Source organism: Carcharodon carcharias, chromosome 14 (genome assembly GCF_017639515.1).
Source record: "Carcharodon carcharias isolate sCarCar2 chromosome 14, sCarCar2.pri, whole genome shotgun sequence".
In the NCBI taxonomy this organism is placed as follows: Eukaryota; Metazoa; Chordata; class Chondrichthyes; order Lamniformes; family Lamnidae; genus Carcharodon; species Carcharodon carcharias.
Genome location: NC_054480.1, coordinates 44,763,314 through 44,777,488, shown reverse-complemented (window position 1 = coordinate 44,777,488; position 14,175 = coordinate 44,763,314). Strand labels below are relative to the sequence as shown.

The window sequence follows — 14,175 nt, the reverse complement described above, 5'->3', positions numbered from 1 at the left end:
AGACAATTCTCCTATAAAAAGCAAGGACCTAGTGTGCCAGGTCTCTTTCATTTCCTAAGGGATTCTGCCAATCCATTGTTGAAAGTTCATTGGGACGCTGTTGTGAGGCCCCATGGATTTTCAGGCTCATTTTTTGTATCATTTCCAATTCCAGGGCTTTTTGCAATATTACATAGCTCTTTCTGAAGAGGATGAATTACTAGCAACATTCCAGATGGAATGAATATTGTCCTCTAAAATTATTATTCATTCTCTCTGGATTATTTTTGTAAACATCCAAAATTTCATTTACCTTGAACATAACTGATATTTTTTGACTTTAAGAGGTGGGTTTCGGTGCTTCCACACAACTGTAGTATCTTCCAAGGCCATCTGAGTATGTTCTACGGTTGTACAATGATTCTCAAACCTATCCTGAGAAGAAAAGATTACCAGGCAGACTCTACAATAGAACTGAACACTTCTTTCTTCCAGCCTTTCTGTTCCTGGTTGTCCATTCCAGTTTTGTTGCTGGGATACTTGAAGCAAGGTAGGACGCTTCAAACCCCGCTGTAGCTCTGATTTCCATACCATCAGTTCAACTGCGCTATGGGCAAAATTGCAGTAATTATAATCATGATGACATAATGCCCCCTGAAGTACATGTTTGCAGTATTGCAGCTTCTCTGGGGATGTGGCTGGTCTAATTTCATTGCATTGTTTCATACCATTGTTATTTTCAAGGATATGCACCAACAATGGACTCCATCCATGGTGTGCTGAGAATGTACAAAAGCCATTAATGTTTTGATGGGCTATCTGCTGAGGTACACTGTAGAAGCATATTGCACATAATTCAACAAATTGTCCTTCAAATTCATTAACAATTTCTTCCTCAACACTTTGTTGTTTTTCATTGGCTGTGCCTGAACATGGTCTCCCATTGTTTGCTCTTTCTGCCACCAACTTCTTTAGTTTGTTTCGTTCAATGTGATTGTTTCTTTCATAGTTCCACACAAAGGCTTCTTCTTCACTCCAGGCAAAGGTGCAGCGATTCTGCTGCTTCCTGCAGCCTGAGCCTTCCCTGTAGAACCAACATACTTCATATCGTGCAGGATTAATGAAAGTTGGTCGTCTGCGAATGAATTTCCAGCTGTCATATCTGTTCTGTTGCTTCCTAGCAACAAGATGGTGATGCTGGCATTTGTGGTTCACATTTTTAAGGACGATGGTGCTCTCATTCTTCTTCTCAAAACACTGTGAGCAAATCAGCTGTAAATCAAGCACTTTGAACAGATCTTCCACTCCTTTCATTCTCCCTCAGGAAGGCTATGTTATTAAAGGAATTCTGTGCTGTCTGGTTTCCAATGGCCTGTTCAGTAGTCAAGATTCTGTCCCTGAGTTATAAAAGAGGTATTTACCAGCCCTGCAATAATAACAAAAAACAAAAATTTATTTTTATAATATTTCTGTAAAGAAATGTGAGTAAAAATTCAAAAAGCATAGTTATATTGGTACAAAATCCAAACGACATTGATGGTATCAAACTTTAGTTGAAAGCCTACTAAATGTTAGAAATAGGATATGCTATGAGCAGAATTGTAGATCTCCATGATTACATTCGGAGCAGGATTCTACTCTGTGATCCCATTCAAAATTAAAAATAACAGAGGGTGGTGGAGCCCAGGTCACTGGTGGATTTCCCCCATCCACCTGTGCTCATATAACTTCCCAGGGCTGTTCTGGGGAAGTTAACTGTAGATCAGATGAAGCAGCAATAAGGGTCCAGAGGTCACTCAATGGAGGAAGAGCTGCCTTCTCTTCCCCCAGTATGCCCTCCAATGCCTTACTTCTGTTGGCCTCTGTATCAGCCACAGGCTACAAGGCTGTAGATCTATTCTGTGGCAGCTCCACGGATGAATGCCTCACAGAATATCAGAATTGGTACAGCACAGAAGGAGGCCATTTAGCCCATCATGTCTGCACCGGCTCTCCAAATGAGCATTTTGATATAGTGCCATTCTCCTGCAAAAGGCAGTATCCTTGCGCATGTTTCTATTCAAATAATCATCTAATGTCCTCTTGAATGCCTCAACTGAACTTGCCTCTGCCACACATACAAGCAGTGCATTCCAGACTCAAATTACTCATTGTGTGAAGAAGTTTTTTCTCACATCACATTTGTTTCTTTTGCAAATCACTTTAAATCTGTGTCCTCTCAATTTCGATTGTTTTATGAGCAGGATCAGTTTCTCCCTATGTGTAGCCCCCTCATGATTTTGAATACCTCTATCAAATATCCTCTTAGCCTTCTCCTCTCCAGGGAGAACAGTCCCAATCTCTTCAATCTATCTTCATAACTAAAGTTCCTCAAGCCTGGAACCATTCTTGTAAACCTCTTCTGCAATCTCTCCAATGCATTTCCATCCTTCCTATAGTGTGGTGCCCAGAACCGTACACAATACTCCAGTTGAGGTCTAACTAGTGTCTTATATAAGTTCAGCATAGCCTTCTTGCTCTTGGACTCTATGCCCCTATTAATAAAACCCAAGATACTGTATAGCTTAGTAACTGCTCTCTTCACCTGTCCTGCCACTTTCAATGATCTATACACTCAGGTCCCTCTGCTCCTGCAACCCCTTAAGAATTGTACCCCTTACTTCATATTGTCTCTCCATGTTCTTCCTACCAAAATGCATCACCTCATACTTCTCTGCATTGAACTTCATCTGCCACCTACCTGCCCGCTCCACCAACTTGTCTGTGTCCTTTTGGCTCTGTCCTTCTCACAATTTACAGTGTTTCCAAGTTTCATATCACCTGCAAACTTTGAAATTGTCCACTGCACACCAAGGTCTAGATCATTAATATCTATCAGGAGAAGTAAAGGTCCCAATACCGAACCCTGGGGAACTCCACTACAAATCTTCCTTCAGCCCAAAAAATATCCATTGACCATTACTCTCTGCTTCCTATTATTCAGCCAATTTTGGATCCACGTTGCTACTGTCCCTTTTATTCCATCTGCTATAACTTTTCTCACAAGTCTGTTGTGTGGCACTTTATCGAATGACTTTTGAAAGTCCATGTACACCACATCAACACCATTTTCCTCATCAACCCTCTCTGTTACCTCTTCAAAAAACTCCAGCAAGTTAGTTAAACACAATTTCCCCTTAAGAAATCCATGTTGGCTCTTCCTTGTCGACACATATTTTTCTACGTGACTACTAATCTATCCCGCATAATTGTTTCTAGAAGCTTCTCCACCAATGAAGTTAAATTGACTGGTCTGTAATTGCTGGGCTTATCCTTACAACCTTTTTTGAACAAGGGCGTAATGTTTGCAATTTTCCAATCCTCTGGCACCTTCCCTGAGACTAGGGAAGACTGAAAGATTACGGCCAGTGCCCCTGCAATTTCCACTCTTACTTCCTTCAATATCCTTAGATGCATCTCAACTGGCCCTGGTGCCTTGTCAGCTTTAAGTACCGACAGCTTATCCAACACTTCCTCCTGACCAATTTTGAAGCCTTTTAGTGACAGAGATTCCTCCTCTGTCGCCATGGCCTTGGTAGCATCTGGTTCCTTGGTAAAGACAGATGCAAAGTATTCATTTTAACACCTCAGCCATGCTCCTGCCTCAATGTTTAAATCCCCTTTTTGATCCCTCATCAGCCCTACTCCTCCACTTACCACCCTTTTACTATTTATGTGCCTACAGAAGACTTTGGGATTCCCCTTTATGTTGGCTGTCAGTCTTTCCTCATAATCCCTCTTCCCTTCTCTAATATGCTTTTTCAACCCACTCTGAACTTTGTATTCCGCTTGGTTCTCAATTGTATTTTCTACCTTACACCTGTCATATGCACAATTTTTCTTCTTTATATGAATTTCTATCTCCTTTTTCATCCAAGGGAGCTCTGGATTTGTTTGCTTTACCTTTCCCTTTTGAGAGAATCCACCTTGACTGTACCCAAACCATTTCTTCTTTGAAGGTAGCCCATTGTTCAGCTACAGTTTTTCCTGACAACCTTTGGTTCCAGTCTATCTGGCCCCAGCTCTGTTCTTGCCCCATTGAAGCTCGCTGTCCCCTGGTTAATTATTCTTATTCTGGATTGCACATTGTGTTTTTGTACTGTTATCTTAAAACGTACAATAAAATGACCACTGCCTCATAAATGCTCCCTCACTGACACTTGATCTACTTGGCTCACCTCATTTCCAACATACAGGTTCAACAATGCATCCTTTCTTGTTAGACTGGACACACAGCGCAGAATTTTGCTGTCGGCGAGCAGGGGGTGGGGCCCGCTCACCAACATTTAAAATGACACAGGATGATGTCAGGCAGAACTCCCGAAATCAGCCCGCACCACTTAAATTTTCAGGAAGGTGGGGGCACAAAATCAGCTGTGCGCCCGCCAACCTGTCAATGGCTAATTGAGGCCATTGACAGGATCATTTAAACAATTAAAGGACCTGCCCGTCCAACCTTAAGGTTGGCGGGCAGGCTAGGAGCCCCGGCGGGCAATAGAAAAAACATGTAACCTCATCCACCAGCGGGATGAGGTTTCATGTAAGGTTCTAAGAAGTTTTTAAAAGCTTTACTGTAATTTATGAACATGTCCCATCTCATGTGACATTGTCACATGAGGGGGACATGTTAGGGAATTTCTTTTTCTATTTTTAATCTTCTTAAAAGTGTAAGCGATCTTCCTGAGGCAGCACTTAGCCTCAGGGAGATGTGCGATCTTTTGTGCGCATTAGCGAAAGAGCACACTCTTGCATTTGGGGAATCCCCCTGCACCCACACAGGAAGCACATAGCGCTTCCCGCCAGATGCCACGCTGGGCGGGACTTATTGGCCCGCCCACATAAAATGGCGGCAGGACCCGCTTCTCTGGTGGGGATCGTCTCCCTGCCTGCTGGAGATTGGGTTGGGCCCGCCCACCTGGCAGGCAGAAAATTCTGCCCATACAACTGTAGAAAATTCTCCTGAACACAATCTAGGAACTCTTGTCCCTCTCCGCCCTTTACACTATCACTGTCCCTGTCTACGTTTGGATAAATAAAGTAGCCTTTTATAACTACTCTATAAAGTTTGCATCTCTCTGTAATTTCCTTGCAGATTTGTTCCTCCACATCCTTCCCGTTAGTTGGGAGTCTATAGGTTACACCGAGTAATGTAATCTTTGTTCCTTAGCTCTAGCCAAATTGATTCTGTCCTTGACCCCTCTTGGAATCCTCTTTCTCCAGCACTGCAATGCTCTCCTTAACCAATACCTCCACCCCTCGTCCTTTTCTTGCTTTCCTATCTTTTCTGAGCACCTTGTACCCAAGAACATTTAACACCCAGTCCTGCCTTCTTTGAGTCAGGTCTCTGTTATCGCCACAACATCATAATTCTACATGGCAATCTGCACTTGTAACTCCCCAGGCTTATTTACTATACTCCGTGCATTCACATTCATGCACAGTAACCCGGATTTAGACTTCATTACTTTCTCCCTTACTCTGACTCCACCTATTAACTTACTATTCTCTATACTAGTGCTATCTGTCTCTCCCAGTATTTTGTGCATCCTGGTATTCACAGAATCACAGAATCATACAGTGCAGAAGAGGCCCTTCGACCCATCGAGTCTGCACCGTACGTGAGAAACAACTGACCTAATCCCATTTACCAGCACTTGGCCCATAGCCTTGAATGTTATGACGCGCTCATCCAGGTACTTTTTAAAGGATGTGAGGCAACCCGCCTCCACCACCCTCCCAGGCTGTGCATTCCAGACCGTCACTACCCTCTGGGTAAAAAAGTCTTTCCTCACATCCCCCCTAAACCTCCTGCCTCTCACCTTGAACTTTTGTCCCCTTGTGACTGACCCTTCAACTAAGGGGAACAGCTGCTCCCTATCCACCCTGTCCATGCCCCTCATAATCTTATACACCTCAATCAGGTCACTCCCTCAGTCTTCCCTGCTCCAACGAAAACAACCCAAGTCTATCCAACCACTCATCATAACTTAAATGTTTCATCCCAGGCAACATCCTGGTGAATCTCCTCTGCACCCCCTCCAGTGCAATCACATCCTTCCTATAATGTGGCGACCAGAACTGCACACAGTACTACAGCAGTGTCCTCATCAAGGTTCTATATAACTCCAACATGACCTCCCTAGTTTTGTAATCTATGCCTCGATTGATAAAGGCAAGTGTCCCATATGCCTCTTTCACCACCTCACTGACATGACTCTCCGCCTTCAGAGATCTATGGACACACATGCCAAGGTCCCTTTGTTCCTCAGAACTTCCTTGTGTCATGCCATTCACTGACTACTTCCTTGTCAAATTACTCCTTCCAAAGTGTATCACCTCACACTTTTCAAGGTTAAATTCCATCTGCCACTTATCTGCCCATTTGACCATCCCATCTATATCTTTCTATAGTCCACGACACTCAACCTCACTGTTAACCACCCGGCCAATCTTTGTGTCATCCGCAAACTTACTAATCCTAACCCCCACATAGTCATCTATGTCATTTATATAAATGATAAATAATAGGGGACCCAGCATAGATCCCTGTGGTACGCCACTGGACACTGACTTCCAATCACTAAAGCATCCCTCTGTCATCACCTTCTGCCTCCTACAACTAAGCCAATTTTGAATCCACCTTATCAAATTACCCTGTATCCCATGTGCCTTTGCCTTCTTTATAAGTCTGCCATGTGGGACCTTGTCAAAGGCTTTGCTGAAATCCATATAAACTACATCAAGTGCATTACCCTCATCTACACACCTGGTCACCTCCTCAAAAAATTCAATCAAATTTGTTAGGCATGACTTATTGTATTATTATTGTTTTTACACAACTCTGCAAATTGTGCACATATTTGATCCTCAATTTCCCGCTGACTATCTGGGGGTCCATAATAAACACCTAACAATGTGGCTGCCCCTTTTTTATTCCTAAGCTCTACCCACAAAGCTTCATTTGATGCCCCCCTCCAAGATATCATCTCTCCTTACTGCAGTAACTGACTAATAATGCAATGTCTCCTCCTCTTTGATCCCCTCCCCTGTCTCCCCTGAAGATTCTATATTCCTCTCTAATATTCTCTCCTGGCTCCCACACCGGCCGAGTAAGTTTAAAGCCCTCCCAAAAGCACTAGCAAAACGACAGAACCAGGAGAGAATATTAGAGAGGGATACCAGGGTGCACAGCCCAAGGAAATTCTCATAAATAATAGCAGTTTAACAGCCACCAAGTAATTCAGCATGGATGTAAAGTTTGCACCTTCCTGATAGTGCGGCTCAGTACCTTACCAGCCAAGGCACTTAAGTAAGCTATTAGACACACAACTATTACTTGTGAGTTGGCCAACCAACCTCACTTCTGGTGCTCTTTGTCATATCTCTAATCACATTTTTATTTGCAACTGGAAAGTCTTTTTGTACAAAGTATTATATGATTTTTTTGTATAAAGTTTTGGGTACAGTCAGAGGAAAACAATAGCCTAGATTCTGTTGGCACAAGGTACCTCATGGCATGCAGTTAGACTTTTCCGCTCACCTTTCAGCTTATTTTTTTTCTTTTGTTGCTGCAAGTGTGAGCTGTTAATGAAACAAAGAAGGCAAGCAGGCATCAGGGACATTCAAATCAACAGCCTATCGCCCTAACAAATGAGATTTAAGGATTGAGAAAGTCAGAGCAATTACAGAGGAGGGAATAGGGCGAATTAGCTACAGGAAAAAGAGATAGAGGGGAAAAAAAGATTGGATTAAGAGAGAGAAATAAAGAAGCAGAAAGAAAAAGTAAGAAAAAGATTACATTTTAAAATTTTAAAGAATCTCTAACAATGATTTATTACATATTTATGGAAAAGAAAATCAGAAGTAAACCATTGATTTACTATCACCCATTTCACTCAACTGCTGAAGACCATTTTCAACCGCTATGTTACAAAATTCTCTGGATGATTGAAGCTCATGCCAGAGTAGAGTCTGGAATGCACGCAATGTACCTGAGGTTGGCAAGTAGAGCGCGTCAGCTTCTGTTTCAGAACATGAGTGTTTAAATATTTGTATTTGCACTCCTTTGTACACAAACAAAGGGATAGAGTTCAAGCTCATGAATCTGACTAACATGATAAAAACAGACCCCAAAACACAACTAAGCCCACTTTTCTAATATGAAGATAGAAATATTGGAAATACTCAGTGGGCTGAATTTTCCCCCCATTGGGGGAGAAGCTGATGGGCGGGCGCGTGTGGGCTCACTTCCGATCGGTGCCCACAATCGGAGGCACAGCACCATTTTACGTGGGTGAGCTAATTAAGGCCTGCCCAGCTTGACGTCCGCAGGGAAGCGCTATGCGCTCCCTGTGCGGGCAGGGCTGATACCTAAAATCGAGAGTGCGCTCTTTTGCGCATGCGTGTGAAAAAGCGCACTCATCTCTCTGAGGCTAAGTGCAGTCTCAGGGAGATCGGCTCAGAATGTGAAAAGGCTCAAAATAGAAAAATAAAATTTCCCTAACATGTCCCCTCATGTGACAATGTCACATGAGTTGGGACATGTTCATAATTTCCAAAAAAGGTTCTTAAAATTTTTAAAACCCTACATGAAACCTCATCCCACCCATGGATGAGGTTTCTTTCTTTTTCTAGTTCCCGCCAGGGCTCCTGGCCTGCCCGGCAACCTTAAGGTTGGACGGGCAGGTGCACTAATTACTTTAATTGCTCTGTCAATGGCCTCAATTGGCCATTGACAGGTTGGCGGGTGCGCAGCTGATTTTGCAGCGCTCCCACCTTCCTGAAAATTAAATGGGGCGTGGGGATTCTGCCCAATGTCACCGCGCATCATTTTACGCATCGGCAAGCAGGCCCCGTCCCCACTCGCCGATGGTAAAATCCAGCCCAGTAGGTCTGGCAGTATCTGTGAAGAATGAAACAGTTAACGTTTCGCGTTGAATATGACTTCTTCAGAACTGCATTTTCCAAGTCATGTTGTGGTCCAAATGTCTATCAGTGCACACATGTCTGGAAACTGCCAAGAATAGATCCCAAAAAACAAGAATTCTGCATCTTGAATTTTGTAGTCCTTATCTTTAAAGAACCAGCTATTCATCATCCATATCAATTTTTACTAAAACACAACTTATTTGTCTTGATCGCAGTTTTAATCATTGTTATTTAGTACTGTAAAAACAATTAGCTAAACTAAGAGCTCTGATGAGTCTGCTAACCCTTTCCACCAATAAATATGGAAGCCATGATTGCTGTTTCTACTCTATATCAATCAAGACCGACCACTCCATACTGATTCATTAGATTGCCTATTTCTGCTTTTCTTTAAATCTTACTGAATATATTAAATTATTCAAAGCATATTAACATTTCTTTCAATACAGGAATACATTCACAAACTGAAGCGTTTTGAATAGAGGTTTTTTTTCATACTATTTGACAGAGTGACAAAGTAGTGTGCTTTTATATAGTACAAAGATGCTAACATAGCCATCAAAGTTTCTATACTTCTTGCTGTACATTTTATTAATCTATGCAGTCAGGAGATGTAAGAATGTGTGTCCTGATACAATATTAGAGGCAGGATATTACAAGCTAAAATCAAAGAACTGAGGGTGGGAGGTTGGTGGGTACATCATCATAAATTAATACAAAGTTACTATATATATACATATACATATACACATATTAGACATATTATTTCTTATTTTTTCTATGCATGTTTACACTCTGGGATTTTCATTTCTTATTGTTGATGTAGCATATTTCACAATTCCTTATATACTGAATTAGCGATAATTGCAGCTCTATAACCTTTGATCTCTTTAAGGTTAATAATTTAAAACATTATTACAGTAATAGATTTCATTTGTTTGGTGGGCTACACTGAAACATTCAAACTTGTCTGCCATTCGTTTTTAGCAGTATTTTATCTTTTTCTCTTCTTTGAATCTACCTACACTAGAACAGATGAAAGGTCAGTTCTAAACAGATGGAAGATCAGTTCTGATGAAAGATTAATTCTGTTTCTCTCCCCACAGATGTTGCCTGATCTGCTGAGCATTTCCAGCGTTCTCTGTTTTTATTTCAGATTTCCAGCAACTGCAGTATTTTGCTTTTGTAAAGATTTAACGTATTCAGTATTCTCTTTAAATATGCTATCAATAACTGAATTGGTATGAAATTACACACACAATAATTTGTTGATAATATTGACAGATAATATACATAATATTTATGTGTCAGCTATATGAGTTGGTACCAGTAATAAAAATGCAGTAAAACAAAAGAGGACCAATAAAAGGATTTAAACTGGCATGTTCTAACAGGTCCTCAAATGACAATGTTTCATTACATTCTGGTCTGGCTGGTTAAACAAAAAAGCAGGCCTAGAAAAGGTTTTCTTCAATGGGTCATTATGTAGATGAGGCCCAGGAGTTACAACTTTTCTGGCTTCACTCTGAAGAAGTCAGAGTTTGCTTTATGCCTCGAGTCAATTAACACTCAACTTTGATCTTAAGTTACAAAACCAAACCTGAAGTGTTTCACTTTAACTGAGATTATTAGAAATAGGTTTTACTTCACTATATTGCACTACAGTTACGTACTTTCTTAGTAATCTCTCTCTTCTACAACAGTGGATAATAGAACCTTATATTAATCAATTTTTGGTTAATTTCAATGGCCAAGCAATGTATCCAGAGGCATCAGGCAACAATTAAGTTTCTCATTGAATGATTTATTGCAACAGTAATTATTAGGAGCACTTTTTTGCTCAGTTAATTAAAAATTCTCAGCTTCTTAAATCATTAGCATCAGTTGGTTCCTGGAAGAATTATCAAGAATTAATGTCTGAATCACAGACTTAGAGACTCTGGACCAGATTTTTTCTCCCAATAGAGGTGCAAATCGGGATGTGAAATGCTGAAGTTAGTTTTTTTTTGCTGTAAAAACAATATTCCTCTGCCTTTCTCACCACACACCACTTATGTTCTGTCAGTTTCAGGCATTGTAGCTGGAAGGTTTGTTATGACAGCTGTAGCCATTATGAAAGCTTGGCTGTGTTTCAAAATCTGATAATGGCTACAGCTCAGCAGGTGATCTATTGATTCAAGCATGATTAAAACTTTTGAGCGCCTAGAATATACATTTGAACAAACAAACATACGATGTTACCCCCTACACATGATCTTTTATTTTCTGCAATAACCTTTGATGTGGCACCTTACCAAATGTCTAGAAATCTAAGTACAGTACATCCACTAGTTCCCCTTTATCCACAACACATGTTACTTCTTCAAAGAACTCCAATAAATTGGTTAATCATGATTTCTGTCTCACAAAACCATGTTGACTCTGTCTGATTACCCTCAATTTATCTAAGTGCCCTGCTATAACATCTTTAATAATAGCTTCTTACATTTTCCCTACTACAGATATTAAGCTAACTGTCTTGTAGTTTCCTGACCATCTGCCTTTGATGTAGTTCCTTGGTTGTTCACTTAAAGGATTTTTTTTTGAATTGGAATTGGTTTTTTTTCCCAGTATCAATAATAGTGTGTTTGAATTCAGGCTTTATTACATTATTAGAGTTTTTTTATTTTTCCAATTATTTTAAAATGATTCCCTTTGCTATTTCATAACTCCTAAGGACTGTACATAGTGTTTACTGGGTGAGTGGTTATGGACGAAACAAGGAGTACGTGGATTGGGTGAAGGAGCGAAGGGGCATGGAGGTGGCACGGGAGGGGGGCTGAGGAGGTGAGGTTTATGGGGCCTTCAAACAATGTTGGAAGCTGGGCTGTTGTGTTGGAGAACTGAATCTAACCAGCCCACCTCCACAGCCACACTCTTCACAAACTCGCAAAATGTTCTGCAAACCCAAACCCTACGTGAAAAGACAAAGTCCCGGACAAAGTCACACATGGGTTGGATTTGCATTTCAGAAGGTGCATAAGTGAGCAGGTTGTGTTTTCCCAAGCCCAGAGGAAAATCCAACACCCCCCTGTATTAATCTGAAGGCAGCTTTCAAGTCGGAGGGGTGAAACTGCCGGCCAAACCCCGGATGTCACCTCAGCAGTATGGAATCCGCCATTGCAATTCAATGAAGCAGTTAATTTTGGCTTTTGGGCTTCATGGTTCCAAGCTGTGCAGCAGGTGTGATGTGTAACCACATGATCATTTAAAGGGACAGTCCAGAAATGTAAACTGGAGGTGGTCATAATGGATAATACAGATAGAGTGAGGGCTGCACCCAGATTCAATGATACATCACTGGAATTACTTCTGGTGCAATCAGGAGCAAGAAGAACAGACTTTTCATCAATATGGGAGAATGAAACCTAAGCTCTCACCAAGAAAGGGTGGTTGGAGGTAGCCAAGGAGGTGAGCAGTAAGAACACCATGCCCTGGTTTTGGATTCAATGTAGAAAGTGATTTGCTGTCCTAACCAAGTCAGGAAAAGCGAGTGAACTTCCTAATTCGCCTATATCCATTGATTTAAGCTCCTAGCCACGATTTGTGCAAGCATTCTCCATACCATCAATCCTCATGCCTGCTCAACCTTCAGCTGCACCCAGCCTTCACTTTTAATGCACTTTGCCACCTGCCCATTTATCCATCCTGTGTAATGTGATGCATGTGTCTCATAGTCATCCATCTGGGTGAATATCTCACCAACACTCACTCTCTGATCTGTCCTTTTTTTGCCTCATGCAGAGATTGCAAAACACAAGGGGGACTGAGAGGTTTGAAGGTGGCCCACCACAAATAGTACACTTAACAGATGCAGAGGAGCTGGCCTTGCAGTTAAGTGGCACAATTGCATGACTCCCATTGAGAGATGGGGATACAGAGATCTAGCAGATGTATGGTGATAAAATTACAAGTACCTCTGACACACATATGCTGACTTAATTTCTCAAGGACCAATCAACAAGAAGACTGAATATGGTGATTGCCAAGATTCTGACTTTGTTGTGACTAAAGCATATCCCTTTCTTTTCTCTTCACAGATGCAGCAATTGTCACAGGACATCCATGTGGATGATTCTTCAGAGGGCCTCATTCCTTCTGAGGGTGCATCATCAGAAGAGGTACAACCCCACCAGCACAGATACACTCACTTCAGTGGGTCCATGTAGATAGGTAGTTGGGTTTTCACATAGTGATTCACACCTCACAACTGAGTAGACATCAGTGACAGGAACAACTGTGGAGAGAAAATATCAGAGAACACAATTCTCTGCAAGTTCTGTTCCATCACAAACATATTGAGAAGGAGAATGATAAAGTTGCATCATCAACTTAGCCAAGTACTGATCAACATGCCATATAAACTCTCCACAAAAGCAGAGAGGATGGAAGAGTCGAACTTGCATGCTTGTGGATTTGTGACACGGGAATTGCAAGAATCTCTGCCCTGGAGGTGGTAGTCATCTCCATGGAGCTTTAAGCATGGCTCTCAAATGAGTCCATGCAGGCCATGACATGGCTGTGCAGGAGATATCTGCCGCCTTAAAGAGGATGCCAAATATCATATCCATGGCCTTACAATGCATTACTGATTTCCACCAAGCTGGGCTGGAGCACAGTGGTAAGAATGATGTAGTGCAGCTCCACAAAGCAGATGATGATGAAAGGAGACTTCTAAGTGGGAACTTTACTCAAAATGCTCCCACTTCTCACCCATTGGCCCCCACTCCCTTCTCAGCAAGAATCTGACACACTAGCTCATTTCCCAATGATCAAGTCTGCTCCTGTGTAGGTGCTGATGGAGCTGCCTTTGGCGTCACCCCTAGGGTCTTCAGAACCCAGACAGCATAGGCTGAGAGCATCTCAGCAATTAGGGCATGGATGTGAGCAGCCACCCTCTACCTCTTCTGTAGCCACACAGAATGCACCACGTAAAAGCAGGAAGAAGCTGCAATTTAATAAATTTTAAATTACCAAGGGTATGCACATGGCTGACAAAATGTAGTCCTGTTAAGTTTCCTTTTTTTTATAATGCCACATAAAATCTATTGATTAGTTTCAATTCCAGGGCTTGTTCATTATTGCATCCTGAGGGCTAACTCACCCTTTCCGTTGTTCCATGAAGAATGTCAGTGCATGAAAAGACCCATCAGTTGAGTGTACATTGGGTTGGATGAGTGGTTGAAGAGC

General features: G+C 41.7%; 1 protein-coding gene across 3 annotated transcripts in view; it reads right to left on the bottom strand.

Moving 5' to 3' along the window:
• Positions 1–14,175, bottom strand: part of helz2a (helicase with zinc finger 2a) — a 117,453-nt gene that overhangs the window by 80,482 nt on the left and 22,796 nt on the right. For all 3 annotated transcript variants that reach the window (XM_041205198.1, XM_041205197.1, XM_041205196.1), the window contains one exon: positions 293–1,405. In XM_041205198.1, the coding sequence (XP_041061132.1) occupies positions 293–1,293 (1,001 nt within the window). In that variant the 5' untranslated portion in view covers positions 1,294–1,405. The remainder of the gene's footprint in view (positions 1–292; positions 1,406–14,175) is intronic.